Genomic DNA, 22,676 nt, shown 5'->3' with positions numbered 1-22,676 from the left:
CAGTAAATTGCGCTGATTAAATCTAACGCTCGCTTATCATATCACGTCAAACCGTGCAAATTATACTTTGTTCTCAAATTGTTAAAGTCTGTTAACAACATCAGCACTGCGTGCCTACATTTAATGCCCTCTCGATATTTATCCTTGTTTTCGCATGGGCCGGTTGCAGTCCGAAGTCTTTCGCGTTTTACAACGGGTGAATCTCCAGTTGTCACTGGTGATTGTCGTTTGAACCTTTCTGGTCCGCCATCAAATTCATACGTTTAATTATATCAAGTGCTGTGAGAAAAGGCTATAATAAATCTCCACCACCAACATCCTCACACGCAATATAGCCTACTAGCCGAGACAGTGGAGACTGTCACACCTGCACGATCCGTTTCACGCATGCGCGTAATGGTTTTCCTACACTATCGGTACCACGCATGCGATGAAACACTTGACGGCCAGGCGGCACAACTTGCGGCATATTTGTGTAACGTTAGTTGTATTGTGTTTAACATTTCACAGCGGGTCTATTTTGATGCTTTTAAATGTAGCTTACGCTATGCATTACGATGTGTTTACGTGGTTGCCAATCCAAAATAATAAAGGAGTTGTGAGTTGTTACATGAACATACATGATCAGTTTCCTCCATACTCTCCTTTGCGATTCATTGCTGTTTATGGTATTAGGCTTAACTTGCCCTGTTTTGGTCTGAGGTAAGTAGTATTGTCAAAGACGGTTTGTGTGTTTTTTTATTATTTTTTATTAAAAGCTGCTAATATTAGTTAACTTTTAAGTTGAGTAAGTTTTGTATTAGTATGAGTCTATATAGTTTTGTTTAAGTATGAGTCTATATAGGCTAATATATATCTATATAATCTAAATGAGGCGCATGCGTGAAACGGATCGTGCAGGTGGAACGGATCGTGTACCGACCATAGACTGTAAAAAAAGACAGAGACATCTTCTTTATGTGTACAGATGTGACGTAATGACGCAAAGACATGCTCGAATTTCCCGCGGAAAATTCACCAGTACCACTGGAATTAAATACATTATTACAAGCTTACCATTTTGAATGGAGCTAAGGCAAGCAGATAGTTTTGAACACTGGCTGGTTATGTACTGTACTTGCTCAAAAAATTTTGGGGGATAATTTTTAACCCAAAAAAGCTACGGACTGCAGGTTTAAGTAAATTAAACAGGTGTGTGTCAATAACATGTAAGAAAAGTGTCAGGAACAGTTGTGTGTATTATTTGTGTGATTTTAGAGGCTAAACTCACCTGAAAGCAGTGAAAACAACAGAGACAGAGGGAGTTTGCTTCTTGTCAGTTGTGTTTGTTGCGCCGTTTCCATGGCAACTCTGCGCGCTCCAGGGTTTGGTTTGAAAGCTACTCGAATGTTCAACGCGCACGCAGTCAAGCGCATTTACATAAATAAACATCTAGAATTAACACATTAGGCTAAATGAATAAAAATCTCATGAACTTAAAATTTGTCATGTTGCTGTCTGGGATAAGATGTAATCGAGAGTAGATGCAATTTAGTAGCTAAACATTTATTTGACAACTGTTTTACGTTTATTTTTTTTATTTATTTTTGTAAAATGTATTTAGTCAATATATTTTGACTAATTCATAATTGAATGTGAGACGACAAGAATATTACAAAGCCTTGAAATTTCGACATATTAGACATACCCTTACAAAAAATAAGTAGGCCTATACTTCAGGTTAATTTTATTAGGTATACTTAAGTAATGTTCAAGTATACACTCACCTAAAGGATTATTAGGAACACCATACTAATACTGTGTTTGACCCCCTTTCGCCTTCAGAACTGCCTTAATTCTACGTGGCATTGATTCAACAAGGTGATGGAGTTGATGGAGATTTGTGGGATGCACATCCAGGGCACGAAGCTCCCGTTCCACCACAGCCCAAAGATGCTCTATTGGGTTGAGATCTGGTGACTGTGGGGGCCATTTTAGTACAGTGAACTCATTGTCATGTTCAAGAAACCAATTTGAAATGATTCGAGCTTTGTGACATGGTGCATTATCCTGCTGGAAGTAGCCATCAGAGGATGGGTACATGGTGGTCATAAAGGGATGGACATGGTCAGAAACAATGCTCAGGTAGGCCGTGGCATTTAAACGATGCCCAATTGGCACTAAGGGGCCTAAAGTGTGCCAAGAAAACATCCCCCACACCATTACACCACCACCACCAGCCTGCACAGTGGTAACAAGGCATGATGGATCCATGTTCTCATTCTGTTTACGCCAAATTCTGACTCTACCATCTGAATGTCTCAACAGAAATCGAGACTCATCAGACCAGGCAACATTTTTCCAGTCTTCAACTGTCCAATTTTGGTGAGCTCGTGCAAATTGTAGCCTCTTTTTCCTATTTGTAGTGGAGATGAGTGGTACCCCGGTGGGGCCTCAAGGTTGTGCGTGTTGTGGCTTCACAAATGCTTTGCTGCATACCTCGGTTGTAACGAGTGGTTATTTCAGTCAAAGTTGCTCTTCTATCAGCTTGAATCAGTCGTCCCATTCTCCTCTGACCTCTAGTATCAACCAGGCATTTTCGCCCACAGGACTGCCGCATACTGTATGTTTTTCCCTTTTCACTCCATTCTTTGTAAACCCTAGAAATGGTTGTGTGTGAAAATCCCAGTAACTGAACAGATTGTGAAATACTCAGACCGGCCCGTCTGGCACCAACAACCATGCCACGCTCAAAATTGCTTAAATCACCTTTCTTTCCCATTCTGACATTCAGTTTGGAGTTCAGGAGATTGTCTTGACCAGGACCACACCCCTAAATGCATTGAAGCAACTGCCATGTGATTGGTTGATTAGATAATTGCATTAATGAGAAATTGAACAGGTGTTCCTAATAATCCTTTAGGTGAGTGTATTTTAAGTATACTTTATATTGTCAATGCACTTATAAGGTATCAGATATAAGTTATATAACCCAGGATTTCCACCCCGGAATTGTCTTGTTCTTTAATAAAACGTACCTCTACTGTTACACAGCAGTCACTGACAAAAACCTGTGAGAAAGGATTTACTTTCATACACTGACAACAATTGTTTTCAAAAACCATAGAGAAACAATCTTTGACATTTTTGATCCCAAAAGAAAATACAAGCCCCGGTTGGGTTTGTAAAGCAAAATTACTTTTTTGTTTTATTTTTATAACATATAATATACAATATTTCAATGTTTTTACGTATTATTGTACTATTTTTGTACAAATACAATCTCATTTTTTAGAGTATAAAAGTATACTTTTATGTATACTTTACGTGTAACAGTATACTGAGTACTCTAGTTTACAACTAAGTTTTTCGTGTGTACTACAACTATACTACAGGTTATACTGATAGTTATACTGGCATACTGATAGTTTACTAGTCAAATACTTGTAGCACATTTTTTAGTTTATGAAAGTACACTTTGAATTATACTCTCAGTAAACTACTAGTTTAGTAGTTTTATACTGCAAGTATTCTTTTAAGTTTTCTTTATACATCAATATTTTCAAACAATGTAAGTTTATAAGACAGTATGTAAAACTGAGCATTTAATAGGCTTCTCAATCAAAAGAGTAAACACAACTACAAGCCAAGTATACTTAGAATACTTAATCATACTTTAAAGTATATGTATTCAAGTATAGGCCAAATACTTTTCTGGCAGTAGTAAGTGCAAATTTAAGTGTATTTCTGATAAGTACATAAAGTATATTTCTGAGAACATAAAAAGTAGACTGAAAGTATTTTATTTTTAGTTTAAAAGAAGTATATAATAGCACACTTGAATAAACTTATTTTTCGTAAGGGTAAGATTAAGAGTGAATGTGTGCATAATAGCCTAGCCTAGAGGCCTATAACAAATATTAGCCTGGCAACACGAATTAGCCAGGCAACACAAATTTGATGTCATGTCTGAGCAACACGCAACACTAAAACGCTAAATAACAAAAAAAAAATATATATATATATATTCAGTTATGCATATACAGTAGCTCATGCTTATGCATATATTTTCTAGAATAGTTGTGGACAGGTGTTGTGACAAGTAAGTGTGAGATTATTTTGGAATAAAACAACCTTTGTGGCAACTTGTGCGTTTAGTAAATTTTCCTGTCAGAGCTTTAACATCTAGGGATAAATCCCAGAGCAATCTTCTTCAGAGGTGTTACATTTCCACCACAGCTTGTGTTTGATGGCCCAAAGAGAGCTGAGAGACACTTGGCATGAATATTGATTCATCATGTACATATTCATACACACAGTGATTGAACAGTTGAGAATAATCTCCAAAGAGAGGTGCACAAGGTGAATTCAGCTTGATGCGCAAGAAGCGTAATTAAAATACCATGAGAAAATGTTTATTCAGTAGTGTTTTTTTTTTTATGAAATACAATACTGTTTCTGTAATTCTGTGACATTACCGCTCATCACATTTCTCCAGTTCTAGCTTTTAACATCATTCTGATGCACAAATGTCCTTAAAATCCCTGTAGAACTGTTTCAGAACAGTAGGCACTTCAAGGGCTTCTAAAACATTTGTGAATATACATTTTCATAGATTTTTTAACTAACATATTACATATAATATGTAGTATATAAATAATTATTTTCTATAAATTATTGTATATTAACATATACAGAGACGTCGTTGACTCTAAATGGTCAGGTCTTTAAAAGAAACATATCGGAAATGCACATGAAAAGAAGAGTAAAAATGAGCAGATGTGATTCACGTTATTAATCATCATCACTGTTAACAACACTGTTTGAGTCTTTGGAAGGTCAGAGACATTCAGCAGAATATGCCCGAGTCAGAAACAAAAGAGAAATCATTTTAAAAGCTGCTTTTGCGTGAGGGATAATATTATGAAATAAAGAAAAATGGCCTTCATTAGGGTTTCTGTCAAAAATGAACATTGAAAATGTGTCGACTGAGAAGAATGTGGGCGTAAAAATCAGTAAAACTGCAGACTTTTACTGAGTAAATGATGTTAACTTGTCATGGAAGATTCATTCTTGGACTCATTACACTTGTTAATAATCCATATCTTATTCTAATGAGCCTCTTTTTTTACATCCAAGTGTTGGGTAACTGGATATCAAAAAGTTTTGCTGGGGGTTCTTGACCTTGATAAGCCTATGTGCAATGCAAACTTATATCATAGTTACAGTAATCTTAATAATTTAAGTCAATTACTGCAATATTGAAGTATGTTATGAATGGAGTTGTGGCAGACTTTGATTAAACTAAAAGACAGAAAAAGAGAGAATGAAGGAGCACAAGAATGGAGGAAGAATGTGTTCTTAGCTTTAGGCAAAGTAGAATTTGAACTTTCAGGGACTTAACACTGTACCAACTACATTAGAATCATGAAATATAACAAAATACATTTAAACATTCTGCAGTATTCTGTGATCTTTGAATGATTTCATATTGGCCAGACGAAAATACAAACATTCAGTTTGACTGAAGAACATAATGGCACAAGCCGAAGGAGAAAAATACCCTTTACAAAACCGATGAGATGAAAACTAAATTACTGATAAAGTCCACACTGAGATAAGTTACTCAAATGTAATCAGTGGAAAATTAAAGGTATCAGATATAACCCAGGATTTCCACCCCGGAATTGTCTTGTTCTTTAATAAAACGTACCTCTACTGTTACAAAGTAGTCACTGACTAAAACCTGTGAGAAATGATTTACTTTCATACACTGACAACAATTGTTTTCAAAAACCATAGAGAAACAATCTTTGACATTTTTGATCCCAAAAGAAAATACAAGCCCCGGTTGGGTTTGTAAAGCAAAATTACTTTTTTGTTACATTTTTAAATAAGTAAAGGTTCCCCGTAAAAAAGAAAATCCCCTCGATGTGCTACCAATCCAACGCTACTCTTGGAGAGGAGTTGCTTGTCATAATGATGTTACTGTTGGCAATGATTGGTGTTTCAGGCGTAGAACTCTTTACTCGGAGCCTTCTGATAGGCTGAGCTGGGTGGCTTGCGCTCTCCAAGGTCATAGCTCCCCTCATCCTTCTTTCTCATACGGTACACCAGAAGGAGGATCAGGAATATGGCAAACAGGAAGCCGATCACTCCGCCGGCTATAACCGCTGCACCAAGAAGAATGACACCATGTCAAACAAAAATAATATTAAGTTTATAATATCTAACACACACACATGCATCTTCAACAAAGGCTCACAGCTACAAATCAAATGAATGAAAATATCAGTGAAATGAACACAGAGGTCCTGTTTACACCTGGTATTAAGATGCATTTTGGTTGGTTGGATCACAAGAGCAGAAACGAAAGCTGCTACTCTCCATATGTTTTAACGTTGTCTCCTGTTCGTATGTAAATTGCGCAAGCATATTTCGTCCATTAGATCGAAAGCCCATACATTTACTAGCCCATAGACCCTCCCTTTGAAAAAATCAGGACAGAAGTGATTGAAATTTGACAAAAGACACAGATTTAAACACCATGGGTCTCATTTATAAAACTGTGCATAAGATCCTTACTAAAAGTGTACGTGCGCCCGAAAGCCAAAAATGGCGTACGGCAAAAAATATTCAGACTTTTTCAGAACCTGCGCAGAATTCACTTTATAAATCCCAGTCAGCGAAAGATTGTGCGCACATGCGTCTCCACCCCGAAATAACCATATATGGAGCTTACAACGCCTAGTTTTACTATGCAGATCCTTATCTGCATATCATTTGCATATGATTATTCATCCACGTGATAACGTTTAACGGTACAAGACACATTACATTAATAAAAATCATGTAGTTGCCTATATCCTTGCCTTGTTTTTGAATACATAAATCAAATAGTGTAAAATACATTTCAGAGAAAGTTTTTCTCAATCTTTTCCACTGGCCGATTTGTATTTTTGATTGATTTATATTTTTAATAGAAACAGATAGGCCTTGGGCATTATTTGCACGAAACTATTTTCTCAGACAATCTGGTATGATCATGATAAGCAATTATCTCTGTGGTTAAAACATTAAAACACAGCACGCCACAGGAAAAGTGTTAAAAAACATCGCATCCACAACAAATATTTCTATTGATTGAATATAAAAAATGTTGTAACTTCTCAGTAATGATTTCATGTTTAAGTGTTTAACTCCATTCATTTGAATGGCATATTTAATCTAAATGTTTATATCAGAAGTAAAACATAGTTTAAATCATTATTTTATTTATTTAAACTGTTATTGGCGTAAGTTTCACTAAACGGCCCAACGCGCACGCTGGCGCGGACATTTAAGAAGGGATGGATATTTGCTTCAAGTGATAGGCTTGGTGAGTGAAATTATATTTGTATTATCTTTCTGTATATGTTTAAATTTCTTTAGATTTTCTGTCTAAAAGTGACCAAAAAGTCATTTAACTCCAGCTCACCATCGGTGTTGCCAAACTGCTCCATCTCCAAAACGTTCGTACGCATGGGTCAGAGTTTGCGTGCAGGTGCGCAAATTTTCCCATCAAGTTTGTTTTTATAAATCACAACTTATGCGTTGGAAGTGGTGTACGCCTCTTTCAGGGCCTGTTTTGTGCGTACGGAACGGTTATAAATGAGGCCCCTGGTGTAAACGGGTTTGTGTCTCCCTCATCTACTTGTGATTCGATCGACCAAAACACATCTTAATACCAGGTGTAAACAGGGCCAGAGACATCTGAAATGGTTTGTCAACTTATTCATTTACAGAAAATAGATTGGGTGATTCTTCAATTATGGGCACTTTTGATTACTTCAAAATAATAAAGATTTTTATAGCATTTTGTCTTTAACGTCTTGATGGGGGACTGAAATGTTCCCCTAACTGAAGAATCACCCTTCTGTGTGCTGTTCATTTTAAACATACCTGCCAGCACTTCTGTCCTTTGGAAGAGGTTCTCTGTGCGAACCTCATGAAGCAGGTCAGCATCTTGTACAGCACTCGGTGAGCTGGTGGCTTCAACGGTGACCTGGGGCTTTTCTGTCTGATCGTTAGAGATCTAAAAAACAGTAAAAGAGGGAGCAAGAGAAAGACAGCTAAACATCAAAATTGCTGACATAAAAAACAATTCAGCTTGTAGATGGTGTCGGAAAAAGTGAAAAGATTCAATAACAAGATTGAAGGATCCAACATAACAGTGGTGTTCAGTAAAACTGCGAAAGACAGCAGGTCAGTGTATGCGTCAAAGAGGGGCAATATCACAAGTTGTCACAGTTTTGCAAGCTGTGCAGGTTTTCGGAGAAGTGGGAGTCAGCAAAAGCTTTGATAGTGTCAGAAGCAGTACGACTGAAATGGGCGAGCAATTGCACCTCTGGTCCCATGTCTGACTCAATGAATGTCTCTGTGCTGATTTTGTCCATCTCTCTGGAAATGGAGGATTCCAAGCTGGGGCTGCTGGTGTAGACAGGCTCCTGAGTAGACCCCGCATTGAATTCTGGGTACCGCGCAATTACCGTGGAAGTGTCTTCATCATCATCTGTGTCACTAAAACCTAAAAAGATGAGTGAGAAATAAAGAAATTAAATAAGTCAGCCATTAGAATGTTTTCCATTTACAAATGAAATTTAGTTTGTTGCAATCCTTGAATTTGATTGGCTGAGCAGAGTTTTTTACTCAGCTTGTCTTTTTTGTGCATTCCAAACCCTCGGGAATTTTTAATTGTCTCTTTCTGCGCGTTACAATAATATGCCAGCAGGTAGAGAAAAGTGACTGTCTTTATGAGTGTGTCATTTGAATCATTCACTCAACTAACTCTTTCAAAAACATTGATTCATTCATGAATATAACAAGTGGCAGCCTTTGTGAGTGACTCATCTGAATCATTCACTCAACCAACTCATGCAAAAACAATGATTAATTCATGAAACAAAACAAGTGGGTGTGTTTATGAGTGAGTCATTTGAATCATTCACTTAACCAACTCATTCAAAAACATTGATTCATTCATGAACAAAAAAAGTGGCTGTCTTTATGAGTGAGTCATATGAATCATTCACTCAACCAACTCATTCAAAAACATGGCTGAGTCCGAAATCACATACTCTCTTGATACTATTTTGAATAAGTGCTTACTTTGTGACCACTAAAAACGCACATTGTATATAATATGAATGTAATACAGACATATTACATTCGCCATGTTGTCATTAAATGTAATTTCAAATCCTCTTCTGAGGTCTCATGGGATAGTAAAGTGTCTATCGTATGTACACTTCAGAATCTCACCGGAAGTAGTAGGTCATCTGGGTACTGTTTTACTACTGTATTTTGCCTACTATATAGTAGCGAAGTATGCGATTTCAGATGCAGCCACGGATTAATTCATAAACAAAACATGAGTTCATGAGTGAGTCACTGAATCATTCACTTAACTATTTCATTCAGGACTGAAAATACAACTGTCTATTGCTTGAAGGAGCGCAAAAGTTAATTCTGCAGTGGCTTATTTTGAAACATCTTTTCACCGACAGAGCAAAAACAGATAGTCACTGTTTGAGTATAGTGTCTAAAATATAATTTCCTCAATAATATTTCCTTAGATTTGCCTATGGTCAAATCACAAACACTTGACGCAAAAATATGAGGTTTTGCAAATGTTGACCTATGATGTTATGGAGTGATGAGACTATAATGACATACCAATGCCCTGAGCTTTACTTTGAACATTCCAAACGTCTCACTTTCTTGGACTTTCAGTTCCGCGTAAATACAATGATACAGAATAGGAATGCAAGATCAGCACTTTTGCTTAAAGTGTTTCCAAAAGAGACAGGTGAAATGCATTAAATGTATAAATATTTCAACCGTTCTCTCCATTTTGCACTGTAATTGTGCCAGGTACAAGGCACTGCAGTACAGCAGTAAGAGGTAGAGAAATGACTTATTAATAATGCAGAATTTCTGTATGGAGCGGACATCTGCTGAGTGACTATGGTGGTCTTGGCTGACCGCGTTTGACTGCAGGTGAAACATCTGTCCGCTCAAAGGGTGGGCAGCATTGTCTAGCAACCACCTAGCAGACCTTCTATTAACAACACATTAGACAACCTTTAGCCACAACAACATTGGCTCTGTGGCTTAATTGTAAATACATCATTAAATTGTTCTAGTACATGTACTATACATGCCCCAATAGTAAGTAAAAAAGCAGATATAAAAGCATAATTATGTCTTTTTTTTGTTGAGTGATTATATAGGATAAACATTACAAGACTCAAACTAGACAATACTTTTCCATTTTTTATTTGATGCAAACCCCACAAGGGTGTTTTGGGTGGTTGCCAGGGCATTTCTATGCAGTTGGTTTTAAGTGTTTTTAAGTACATTGTCTACAGCTACTTCCTTGTCAAATAAGCCTTTCCACATGTTTCTATGGTCCTATTCCAAATGGCACATTTGGTGTGGACTTGCGTTGTCGGTCGTGTGACATGTCCTAGTGTCTGTGATGTCCACAAGACCGGAGGGTGTCCCATTTGTCATTGTAGGTTTCAAAAGTCCAAAGCAGACTACTACCCAACAATAGCGGCATTACCAAAGTGTGGACTTGGAGGTGAAAGAAAGGAGAAAGGAATTTTGAGGGGGAAAAACCATCCATTGTCCATTGCCAATAGTGTAGACTTGTATAAAGTACAGCTCACATAGAAGTCACTTTCAGACCAAGTAGCTTTCTGTTGGTCAACTCAGTGACTTAAGTGATCAACTTGAACATGAGTGATATCTGCATGGGGAACTTTTTCGCCCTCACTCGAAACTCCCGATCATATGGTTTTCAATTGGAATGACTGGATTTTTGTTGAGCAATGTTAAATGAGACCTCACCTTTAGGCTTGCATTTGAGACAATGCCTTTGATATTCTAGCCCCTAGATCGCCACCAATGATCTCTAGGATCAACTTAGACTCACAATGCTTTTGGGAAATGCACACCTGATCACTTAGGGGCAAAAGTAGCAATACACCTCTCCTCAACAAGCCACATGATTAGAAATTATCATTCACAAGCAGTGTGGGATGAGTTATGCGCCAAAATGGAACACTTGGTGTTATGGGTTTGTTGAGTAATAGTCATAATATTATAATTATGGTCTCTTGAGACTGAAGATGCCTCAGAACAACAATAGTAATACAATAAACTGTTATAGAATCAGTAACAGTGATAAAGAATCAGAAACAATCCTTACCAGATCCTGAACCAGAAGTGAAGTCATCATCATCTAAAGGGTAGTCACCAGACTGCTGGTCATCCAAATAGATGTCATCAGCTGAGGCAGGGGACTGACCCGAGACCAGTACCTGTACAGGTGAACACAAGCAGAAATTTCAGAATTACTTAATTTGAAAATGATCTAGTAAACTTTCTTTAATGGCAAAGGTTTAGTCATTTCCTTAGTACATATATGAAATGATCTAAAAAAATTCTTCAGTTACTGAAAAAAGAAATGTGCACCACTTAAGTACCATTACCATATCAAACAAAAGCTTTTTTACATTTGTCTAAACAACACAGAATAAAATCTTGCCAGATTTTGTTTTATGCTGAAGACATAAACAACAGAAATGCCTGCCCAAGGTTCCTCCCACTTCTGTTTCCCTGGAAACTACCTCAAAGGAAAATAATATTTGATTCTCTTCCTCTGGAGAAAATTCTCTGAAAACTCTCTGACCCACTAAACAGACGCTAAAAACCAATCTAAAAGTCAGCATCTGTCATTTTTTTGCACATTGTGGAAGTAACAAAAGGTTTATCGCTCTGGAGTAATACTTCAAGGTTGAGGGGTGGCGCAAACGGACAGACACGGTCTAGCAAACAAACGCAAGAGGCTATCATTGTTGTCAAGAGAGGGGCAGATGGACCTATGTTTATTTCCAAAACCTATGACCCTTTCTTTTTCATCATGATGGTATCACATCCTCCAGCGACTTCTTCGTCTCCCACAGACTTTTCCATTCACGCTTGCTGAAGCTCAGCCGTCTCTGATCTTCTCCATCCATATTAACCCTTCAGCAAATCACAAAGAGCCACCAACAGCAATGCTTTGTGCACCTATGTGTCATTGTATTTCTTATAACGTGGAGGGCAAACAATGAAATAGTGAATGAAAGCGCTGATATTGTCTGTATGTGTGTGTATTTGATTAAAGTCTACAAGAGTGCCTAACAAGGAGATTGGATAATACTCCAAGCACCTTTGTGTGTAATCTGAATCCTGCTATTCACCCGCAGGATAAATAATGGCACTCAGGTGATAAGGTTCAATATTATAGAGGTCACTCATGCAGGATAAAAACCCAGGAAGAGTGAAGGGGTTGGATTCAAAGCCTGTACAATAACAGGAGGCTGGAGCGGGCACTGTTTTCAGAGGCACTGAGGGGGAGATTAAACGGGACTTGAAAGCCAATGGAAGACTAAATAAAGCCACAGAAGTGCCAGAGCCTGTGATCAGCCATGGGTCCCACTCAGGACACCTCAAACATACATCAGCCTCTGTTTGACTCTTCACATTTTTCACAGTCTCCTCACAAAGCGAAGGCTTTCATTAGCCGTCATTGCTCATCGTGACAGAGAACACACAGGAAGACGGGATAAAAAAAAAACTGTTTAACCTCCACAGCTTACAATAACTGAACTTGAGTGACATAAGGGCTGTGTATGAAGCCTAAGGCAGCTGCCTAGACAGTCAATGACTAAACAGCCAGTGTTTTAGTATGAAAGTTCCTAAGCAAACTGGTTTCAGAAAGACTTCAAAGCCACCATAATGTCACCTCAAATGATCGAGAGCAAATTATTAATGCGAGCTTTAGACATTTCTGAAAATATTTAACGACCACAATGCTTATGTCTGATTAAAGAGGAGTGAAGGTTTAAAAAACTGGGGGAAATCAGACAGCATTTTTTTTATAAACAGGAAGTGATGTAAACAGTGGATTTGAATGTGCCTTGATGCCTTCCAACAAAATAACAAGTTTTCTTTATGACTTACTCATTCTCTCTTTCTTCCATATAAAGACCATAATATAAAAATAGTATTTGCTTGTGCGAAAGTCACTGCCATGATGCTAGTTGCAATGCTATTCATTTGCTAAGGTGTTCTGATTGTTTTTAGCACATTGCTATGTGGTTGCTAGAGTATTGGTAAGTGGTTTCTAGTGTGTTTTGGGTCGGGTTTCCCAAAAGCATCATGAGTCTGGTTGATCGTTGAGACCATTGGTGGAAATGGTTTTACAATCTACTTGGGTTTACGATGCTTTTGGGAAACGCGACATTCAGTTGAATGTATAAATCACAATAACACAAGTCATGCCTATATTTTAGCTAAGCACTAAATATCTAAAAATATAAGATAGAGAGTACAAAAGTCAAAGCATCTGAGAACATGGAACGTGTTTCATAAAAACAGCACTTTTTTTTTTGTTTTTTTGTTTAAACTCAACCACCAGTATCAAATCCTAAAATAATTCGAGCATAAATTTTTTTCCTCTCATATGAAAGCGTCTCATTTGAGTCTCTGTTGCTTAATCTGTCTTCCAGTGAGAACGATTTTGATCCCTGCGATTTTCACACCCATGTGTTTCACGAAAACTGCCTTTAATGAATGGCAAAAGTGATTTAGAAAGTTCTCAAGAAAATCCTAGCGTTTAATTGAATGGGAATGCTCGGAAGAGCTTCGGTGAAATTGCAAATGGGATGAAGGGACTAAAAAGCCACGAACTGAAAGAAACTACTGCAGGTGGAGGATCAGATCTCAGATTTCAGACTGAAGTCACTTTATTTTCTTTACTTTGAGGACAGCCATGAAAGAGAGAGAGACGTAAGTGAGGAAAAGAGAAAGAGTGAGAGAGTGCGGTAAGAGTGTGATGGATAATATCTCTCATTCCAAAACAAACTCCTGTCAGCCATATGAAGGTGAGAGCCACATTCCTGAGTTCCCGGACTGCAACACAAGTGCTGTATTGTGCGAGGGTCTGAGTCCCTCTCTTTCAGCCCGTGCCAATGATACAGCTGGACAGGAAACTCTGAAACTCACAACCAGCTCACTCTTCTTACTCAAACAGCCATGCCAAGCAGCCCAGCACACACTCTCTCTCTCTCTCTCTCTTTCCCTAACACCCTCTCTCTCTCTCAGCACACCGTCACCAACTCGTATGTTACACACAGTGTCCAGCCAGCTGTACGCAGCTGCCAAGTCGCAGAGTTGAAAGCAGAGAGAAAGTACTGACACATATGCTGGATTTGGCAAGCAGAGGTCTAAAGTACATAAAAGGAAAACATTTACTGCTGACCGAAAATGAGGTGAATAATTCAAAAACAGGAAGCAACAAGGGCAAGAAATTATGCTGCCCATGCCAACATTAAAACGTCTACATCTATATTGAAATTTAATGTGATTTTAATATGATTTCACTTGCCCTTGACATCGAGAATGACAGTGGCAGAAGCTAAATGCTAGTGGCAGTTCTCCAGGTGGCTCTGTCTGTTTCCACACCCTGTGAAAACCTGATTGATTATTAAGTCTACTCAGGCTTCCCTCACACTCTTACCACAGGATACACAGTGCAAAATACACAAATGTGGTAAATTGAGCTAGCAAATGTAAATGCAGCCATTTTCCATTGGCCATTTCTCTCAAGTCAACAACCTCTTGTGAAGTGGATTGTATATCCATAGACAGACTCTGGGCTGAAAAGCAGTTCTTTCTTTTTGTCTAAATCGCTAATGTTAGTCTTAAATGTGATGTGAGCATTAAAATACCATAATATGTGTGCAGATATGTAGGAAACATGCTCAGTTCACATACTTGTTTCTTTGAAAAACAATGCTACAGCCAGTTATTCTACTTTGAAATGTGTGTTCTGTGTCAAACCGTGTCCACTACCAATTTACCCAATCTACCCAATTTACCCAGTATTTCGACACCCCTAGGTTGTCAGTTGGCAGAAAAAAACTGCTTATTGGAGCCATGGACGCAAGCAAACAAACTGAGTCAGACATTGCAGATTCTACACAACCTAAAAAGCCTCAGCATCCATCTGTCCAGTATGTCTATCCAGAGACATATTAAACATGGATAAATCAACTCATCAACTTACAGTGTAAGGTTCGTTACCTTCCAGTGTTAATTGCGCTCATTCTTGTTACGTGTACTGCAACTGTAAGAATGTAAATCAGCTGTGAGGTCAGAAAACATAGTCCACCTACAATAGCAGGGTGGGGCCGAGAGCCGCGGGAACGGAGGCCAGTGGCGCGAGTGTTGAGCATCACCTGCGCGCCACACCAGTCTCGAGTCCCACGGAGGAGCTCCGGAAGGATAAACGGAGGAGTGACGACAGAGCAAGATGAGAGAGGACGAGGCATGGGACATTTATGTTTGTGTTTTGTTTTAATTTATGCAGCAGTCGTCAGTGAGGGGCTGCCACTTTCCTTTCCTTTGTTATCTATGTTTATTTTGTGTATAAAGTTATTTTGAACGTACACCAGTTCCTGCCTCCTTTTTTTCCTGAGCCTTGAACATCCTAACAGACTGCTTCCCCTTACAAACTGTCCTGTGCTTCCAAGATTTGGTATAATAGATGGAATAATAATCAGATATAGTATAATAATAACAAATTACCTTTATACTTTGAATATATGTGAAGGCCCCAATAAACTTAAAGTGAAATCGAATAACGAACTGTTGTGACATCATTTCGAACAAAATCGGCCCAAAACGATGTTCGTTTGGATTTTGTCTATCTTCAGTGTGAAGTATTGTTAATTCTTGTTGTTTTGCAATTTTGCCTGTCTGACTACTTTAAATAAAGTCTGCTAATGGATTGTACTTTGGGATCCAACCCTATCTGTCACAGTTGGTTGCACCAAATGAAGAAAAAAATTTATAATAATTAAACATACCACAATTAAGCAGTTTTGTAATAAAAAGTGTCCCCATTATGCTTTTTTGAATATTACCTTTTATGCAGTGTGTAATATAGCTGCTTGTGACTGTAAAAGGTCTGCAAAGTTTTAAAGATCACAGTGCACGACAAATTTATAAAAGAAAGAATCGATTCTTAACTGCTGAAACGAGTCGTCAGCAATTCCAGTCTGGGAAAACATACGGAGCGCACCAGCTTTAGTTTCTGCTCTGACAAACCGCAAGAAGACCACCCCAAACACTGTGAGTGTGTGTTAGAAATCAGGAATGGTGAGAGAACATTGTGCTTGGTACGTTTTTCGTCTTCAAACCAAACTTGGATTTTCAGCCAACAAAGTTTAAATTCCGTCTGGATAGTGCGTTTCCCATAATGTTTACACATTAAGTCAGTAGACATAGAGCAGGTGTATTTTTGGTGGCTGTTCAAACACATGAGCGTTTACACTACGAAAGCAATCCGGTCGAATGCGTTTTCGACTACCTCTGGAAGTGGTCGAAAGTGGACAAGCTCAAAACGTTTTAGACCCCGTTTACACGTGTATTTAGTGTCGTCCACTTATGATCAGATTGACAAAAAAGCATCTTAATACCAGGTGTAAACAGGGCCTAGAATATGCTTTAGTTAGCCAACAATATACCAAACGCATAAGTCAATTCCCATCCAAACTGACTTACATTACAGTATATTTGTCACAAGGACAGTCCTCTTGGAGTAACCAGGGGTTGAATTTGTTTGTTTAAGTGGGGTGTACCATTGTGGTGGTCCTATTTACATAATACAAATTTATTAAATCAAGTGAATCAAGTGAAATGCAAATAAACTAACATAAAAGAGCACAGGCTACTTAGGCTTATGAAAAGGAGACAAATACAGCAAAAAGAGAGAAAAGAGTTTAGAGACTGAATTGAAGACACTGAATGTACGAGACAAAGCAGGGTTTTTTAGCTGCTGGGTGAAGCTGCAGCTCACACTGCCAGACTAATATGATTATTACACTCCGAACGGCCCCTTTACACATTCCAGACTGCATTCGGTTCCCTTAATGTAATCTCAATATGAAGCAGACTGCTGTGTTTCCTTTGAAATTCCTCTCTATGCCCCTGAGGCCTGGCTGTGTAATTTCACATAGTCTGCTGCTCCGCTCCAGCCGCAGGAAAACGTGGTGTGTTTTCCTAGTTCAGACTGACACCTATTACACAATGATGCCATAAAGCCACCATCTTTCCTGGTAGAAAACACAGGCAGAGCCAGAATTTGCTCTGGTTCTCTCTGATCAGAGGTGCAGAGGAAAAACCCTTGCACACACAGCTAAATCCAGTATGACCTCAGTTGTCTACATCACTTTAATTAGCAGACATACAGTACTTCAAGATTTAAGTGTGAAGTTAAATTTAAATTATATGTTGCATATTGCAGACTGTAATAGCTAGTTAGCTGAAAATACACTTATAGGCTTTTCCCACTGTGAATACCCGTGAGTTAACATAGTTTTTAACCTCCAGGCTACTATTAACCTTGGGCTAAGCAACGTTTCACCCTTTTAATTTTGAATGGGGCTTAGCACAAATTTTTTGCTCTGGGTAATGAAGCCCTGCTCAATGCCAATGGATCGCCTACAGCCTGATGCACAGCACAACAAAATGGCACAAAAAAAAAAAAACTTTTTTTTATATATATATATATAGTCAGATATATATAGTAGTCAACATTTGAAGTGGATCAAAACCTTTCTACAAAGTTATACATGAATTTTGAACAATACCCGTTCTTGTCTTAGGAGAACTTTGATGAACTTTTTTGATCCACTTGTTGTCCACTTGAAATGTTGACTACTATATATATAGTATACTATATATGTCTCCGAATATACCTACTATCCTATATAGTATGTGTAAAAAGCAGTACACTAAGTGAGAGTCTGAAAATGTAGTATTCATAAAAGAGCAGGCAAAAAATACCCCGAAAGATTTCTGCTTGCGCCGAAACTCTGAAATGTGCACCATGTGAGAGAACTATTCATGTTCATATATGTTGGGGAACATCGATGTGGATGACATCAAGAAATTCTGCATCAAAAGTGGTACATACTCTGACTCAGTTTTGGAGTAAAAGTAATATGCAAGTCAAAGAATTTTAAACTAAACAATGCTTAATTCCCTCAGATGCAAAACAATTAAGGCAAACACCTCCATTGCAATTATAAAAAAGCTTTTCTGCAGACGGAGAAGCAGTTAGTGCCTGATATTAACCTCATATATATGCAAATAAGAATGCTAATGCAGTGTTTAGAAATGTACAGTGTGAAATCTCGAAACTACCCAGGGGTAATAAATAGAGATAACCCAGGATTACAGTAACGCAGGGTTAACAGTTTAAAGTATGTAAAGTTTTATGTTAACGTATTAGAATTTGTGTAAACATGCTTTTTCTACACTTATTACACACTGATGTGGTGGTAATGTTATTCATATGATGAGTCAACTTATTCTTTCCGCATATTTCATTTTTCAAGCCATTTTTTCACTAAACGTTACATTCAAAGGGCAAGATGATACTAAAGCACAAGAAATTCAATAGAAACATCTGAGTCATTCACTTGTGTATTGAATTTAAAAATGAATATGAATAAATTTTACAGCACAAGAAAAAAATGAAAGGAGAGAAGCTTAAAAAACAAAAGGACATGTAATGACTATTGGCTAATGAGCTGAATGTGTTGAAAGCTACAGATGTTCTTCTGTCTGCTCATGTGTGCAGAGACAAAAACTTTAACACCAAATTAAGTGTGAAATCCACCTTGAAATGGAAATTAAAATAGATTTTTTTATGTTTCTCAGTTTGAGCTTTAGCTAATAGATGATAACTGACTGAAAGTCTAATGAACCATGAAAGACAAAAAAACCAAAAAAAAAACAGCCATGTTATTACGTTTAGACCTTTAACAGTGTCCTAAGATCTAAACATAATAACATATACTTTTAAGATTTCAAGTACACTACAAGTGTATATTCAATACAGATAAGCAAGGGACAACTTTATACTTGCTGTTTGCATGTATGACCTTTTTAAACTAAACCACACACAGTTTGTAGACTAAAATATTGAGGACCACACTACGATAGCTGTCAACCCTGAAGATTGACTGGAAGATTTGTGACCAGTGTGCATGTGTCAGGCCTCCAGGGCTCCGGTAATGATCAGGTCTACCGGACAGTGTGAGAACGCAGCTGTGACCGGCTGAGCTCTCGACGCACAGATGATATAACGCCTGACCAGCTGCGGAGATTCAAACACACAGTGCTGCACACACAGACTAAAACACTTACACTTCACTGCACATATACACATCCATCGGGCTGCCATAACCATCCAGAATATGCTGGATGGAAAGTGGGAACCAGGATGAATACTGTCCATTCAGACCACAGGCATGTCTGGTATTCCTAAAATGCCTTCTCAAATACAGGTGCTGTCGGGAGTGGATAGAGCAAAAGAAGCAAACAGAACGAGAGAAATGAAGGGTACAGAGAAAGGTTCGCAGGAGAAAGAGAACTGGAGAGGAGATGAAAAACAGACAAAAAAGAGGCAATACAAAACAGGGTGGAAAGCTAAAAAATGTATTCTTGTTTTTCTTTGTGAATGTAAAAGGTCTGCAAAGTTTTCAAGATCAAAGTGCACAGTAAATAAAGTTATTGTCTCCTGAAAGAAAGAACTGATACAAACCTACATAATATTGTAACACATTTGCATAATGGCAGGCAGCCTATGGTCTTCATGCTCGTGACCAACATCTACATTGACCCTCAAACACTGAATTGTAGCTGAAACTGGAAGAGTTTGGTTTGTGTTGTCATCATGTCGAGAAGACGCTGTTTTCTGTGCTGCAAAAGCAAATCCATTTTTGCATGCACTTCATAGGATGAGGACTCGCTGTAGAATTGATACAGTAAAACCGACACCATTGCTACTGTTCGTATCACTGTGTATCAAGCACTTAGGAAGCCTATGGAACTGAAATTCAGATATAGTAATGAATGTTTCACTTCCAACATGCGCTGTAAGCAGTAGACCACGACTGAGTCATCTGACCAATCAGAGCAGAGGAAGCTCTCCTTTAGAGAGACTAAATCCTTTATTGAACCATTACAGACACTGTGAGAAAAGAGCTGATTTACTAAAAAGGGCAAATTAGCATCCGAGCGCAATTCCAAAAAAGCACAGATGGGAGTGGAAACTGCGCTTGATCTTTTGATGACGTGCAAATTTAAGAACACAGACGCAGCCGGATCATTTCCATGATCAATGCAATCTACCAAGAGCAGCGCAAATTGGCGTCTGGTTTAAGACATGCTTTTTTGGGGCGTTAAATAAAGGCACAAGTACCAGTAAATTGACTAGCGCAAACCTTAGTAAATTACCTTACATGATTCATTTAAATACTCCCCTCCCATAAATTTCATAAATTTGAAAGGGAACTCAAATGCATAGCAATAAGGTCAGACGCAAAAAATAACTGTGCCCACGCCTTTTCAGCGCTAACATTTCACTGCGTGTCTTTAGTCAATCCTGACAGTAATTTTTTAACACCAAAAGAGGGTTTGCGTTGGCGTAAGCTGTTAGTAAATCTGGCCCAAATTCATTGTATGACTGTCGCGGTAGCAGGAAACTTGAGTGCTTTTTTATTGCCTTTTTTCCCTATTACATATCTATCTATCTATAAATTACAGAAACATCTGTCTGTCTGTCTGTCTGTCTGTCTGTCTGTCTGTGTGTCTGTCTGTGTGTCTGTTATTCGCATATCTCTCGAACCATTAGTCCGATGGATTTCAAACTTGACAGGTGTCTTGCTACGGACGCGTAAGTGCAGTGCCAAGTTTTACATTGTTTGGATTAGAAATGCAAGAGATATCATTAAATATATGGTAAAAGAAGCACTTAGAAGGTTGTGGTTTAAAAATAAACATTCTGACATAAACACTGTCAGATGAACATTAAGTCAGCTACACTGTTTACTTCTGAATATTATATTTTATTCACGGCCATCATTTGTAGTGGCCTATTCACAAACTGTTTGCTCAAGTGTAGCGTTTTCTTGGAGTTCACTGTGTAGCCTGCTCCCTCAATCGTGTAGTTCAATTTTCCATATTTATTGTATGTCATTATGTCAGTATCAGTATTTGCTTTCTACCATGCACAAATAAAAATGTCACTGAATTTTTGCTGTATAACTGTAACAATGAGCACTCAAACACACCGAATCAACAATTACTAACACACACAAAAACTGATTTTGCACGGGCACTTTGCACTAGTTTTAGCAATCATCATAAATTTGTTATCATTCAAAAGACATAATTCATCCTTTTTTTAAATTGGGCATTGCGTTTCCATAGTTACTGTACTTTACAACTTAATTTTTCAACTATATCATCTCCAAATTTGAAACACAAATTGGTTAGACATATGGATTTGATTTTCAAAACAATTTTAGAGACCAAATTTGTAAAATATTTATTTTGTATATTTGCTTTACAGTAAACTTAAACTTCTATCACTTTTTTACACTTACATTTTTTGAAGTGCCTTCTTCAAAAAAACACCTTAGGCCTGAATTTCAAAGTGTTAATTAATTAATTACAACCAAATTCAGATCTACACTGAAAAAGGGGGATGACAGTTAACAGGTTAATACTACTTTTTAATACTATTAATACTTTTAGTCAGAAAAGATGCATTCAACTGATCAAAAAGGACAGTAAAGACATTAATAATAATATGAAAAAACTGTTTCAGTTGTTTTCAGCATTGATAACAATAAGAAATGTTTATTGAGCAGCACATCTGCATATTATAATGATTTCTGAAAGACTGCGTGACACTGAAGACTGGAGTTACGATGCTGAAAATTCAGCTTTGCCATCACAGGAATAAATTACATTTTAAAATATATATATAAAAAAATAGAAAACAGTTATTTTAAATTGTAATAATATTTTACAATATACTGTTTTTACTGTATTCTTGATCAAATAAATGCATTAAAACTTTTGAACAGTAGTGTATCTAATAGAGATCACAATGAAAAGCATCGAATTTGTGCCTCTAATGCTTTATACATTTAATGAAATATTAGACTTTACTCTATTGGTGGAGTTTATACCTTTATATTGTTATAGACTGCTGAGTTATGATGAAGGAAGGGAAACAATGATGGTTAAACAGCATGTGAGGTCTACTGCATCTGGAGAACATGTGAAAACACACACACACACACACACACACACACACACACACACACACACACACACACACACACACACACACACACACACACACACACACACACACACACACACACACACACACACACACACACACACACACACACATACCAAGTGCATACACTGTACAGATATGAAAATGTTCCAGGGTATTTCCAAAAGAGAGTTTATGACCTGGTCCATGTACAGTTTTAAAGTGACGTTATACTTCAACTTTTCACAGCGCATAAATATAACAGTAAACTTTTAAAGAGATTTTAAGACGTTTTCCAAAGGCGTCTCTGAATTCCAAAGTCATCGGTTTTCTGGAGTTCTCTGATTTTATTGAGCGTTGGACTAACCACTAATCCGTCTATTCGACTTGCAATTTATTTAAAATTTTTAAGCTAAAACATCATACACGTCATGTGGAGCACCATAAAGGTGTTGAC

The 22,676-nt window shown here is 37.7% G+C and overlaps 2 protein-coding genes across 6 annotated transcripts in view; both read right to left on the bottom strand.

The window, feature by feature from the left end:
* The window catches only part of LOC309484123 (carboxypeptidase Q-like), an 83,670-nt gene extending 82,312 nt beyond the window's left edge, over positions 1–1,358 (bottom strand). For all 5 annotated transcript variants that reach the window (XM_082150332.1, XM_082150331.1, XM_082150333.1 and 2 more), the window contains exon 1: positions 1,271–1,358. In XM_082150332.1, coding sequence (XP_082006458.1) covers positions 1,271–1,343 — 73 coding nt within the window. In that variant the 5' untranslated portion in view covers positions 1,344–1,358. The remainder of the gene's footprint in view (positions 1–1,270) is intronic.
* Positions 1,359–4,372: 3,014 nt separating this feature from the next.
* The window catches only part of LOC309484206 (syndecan-2-A-like), a 28,710-nt gene continuing 10,406 nt past the window's right edge, over positions 4,373–22,676 (bottom strand). The window contains exons 2-5 of the mRNA XM_082150489.1: positions 11,234–11,345; positions 8,364–8,545; positions 7,921–8,053; positions 4,373–6,152 (exon numbers count right to left, since the gene is read on the bottom strand). Coding sequence (XP_082006615.1) covers positions 5,989–6,152; positions 7,921–8,053; positions 8,364–8,545; positions 11,234–11,345 — 591 coding nt within the window. The 3' untranslated portion in view covers positions 4,373–5,988. The remainder of the gene's footprint in view (positions 6,153–7,920; positions 8,054–8,363; positions 8,546–11,233; positions 11,346–22,676) is intronic.

Source organism: Leuciscus leuciscus (genome assembly GCF_965113295.1).
Source record: "Leuciscus leuciscus genome assembly, chromosome: 20".
NCBI lineage: Eukaryota > Metazoa > Chordata > Actinopteri > Cypriniformes > Leuciscidae > Leuciscus > Leuciscus leuciscus.
The sequence above is the reverse complement of the archived record's forward strand: the minus strand, read 5'-3'. Positions and strand labels throughout refer to the sequence as shown.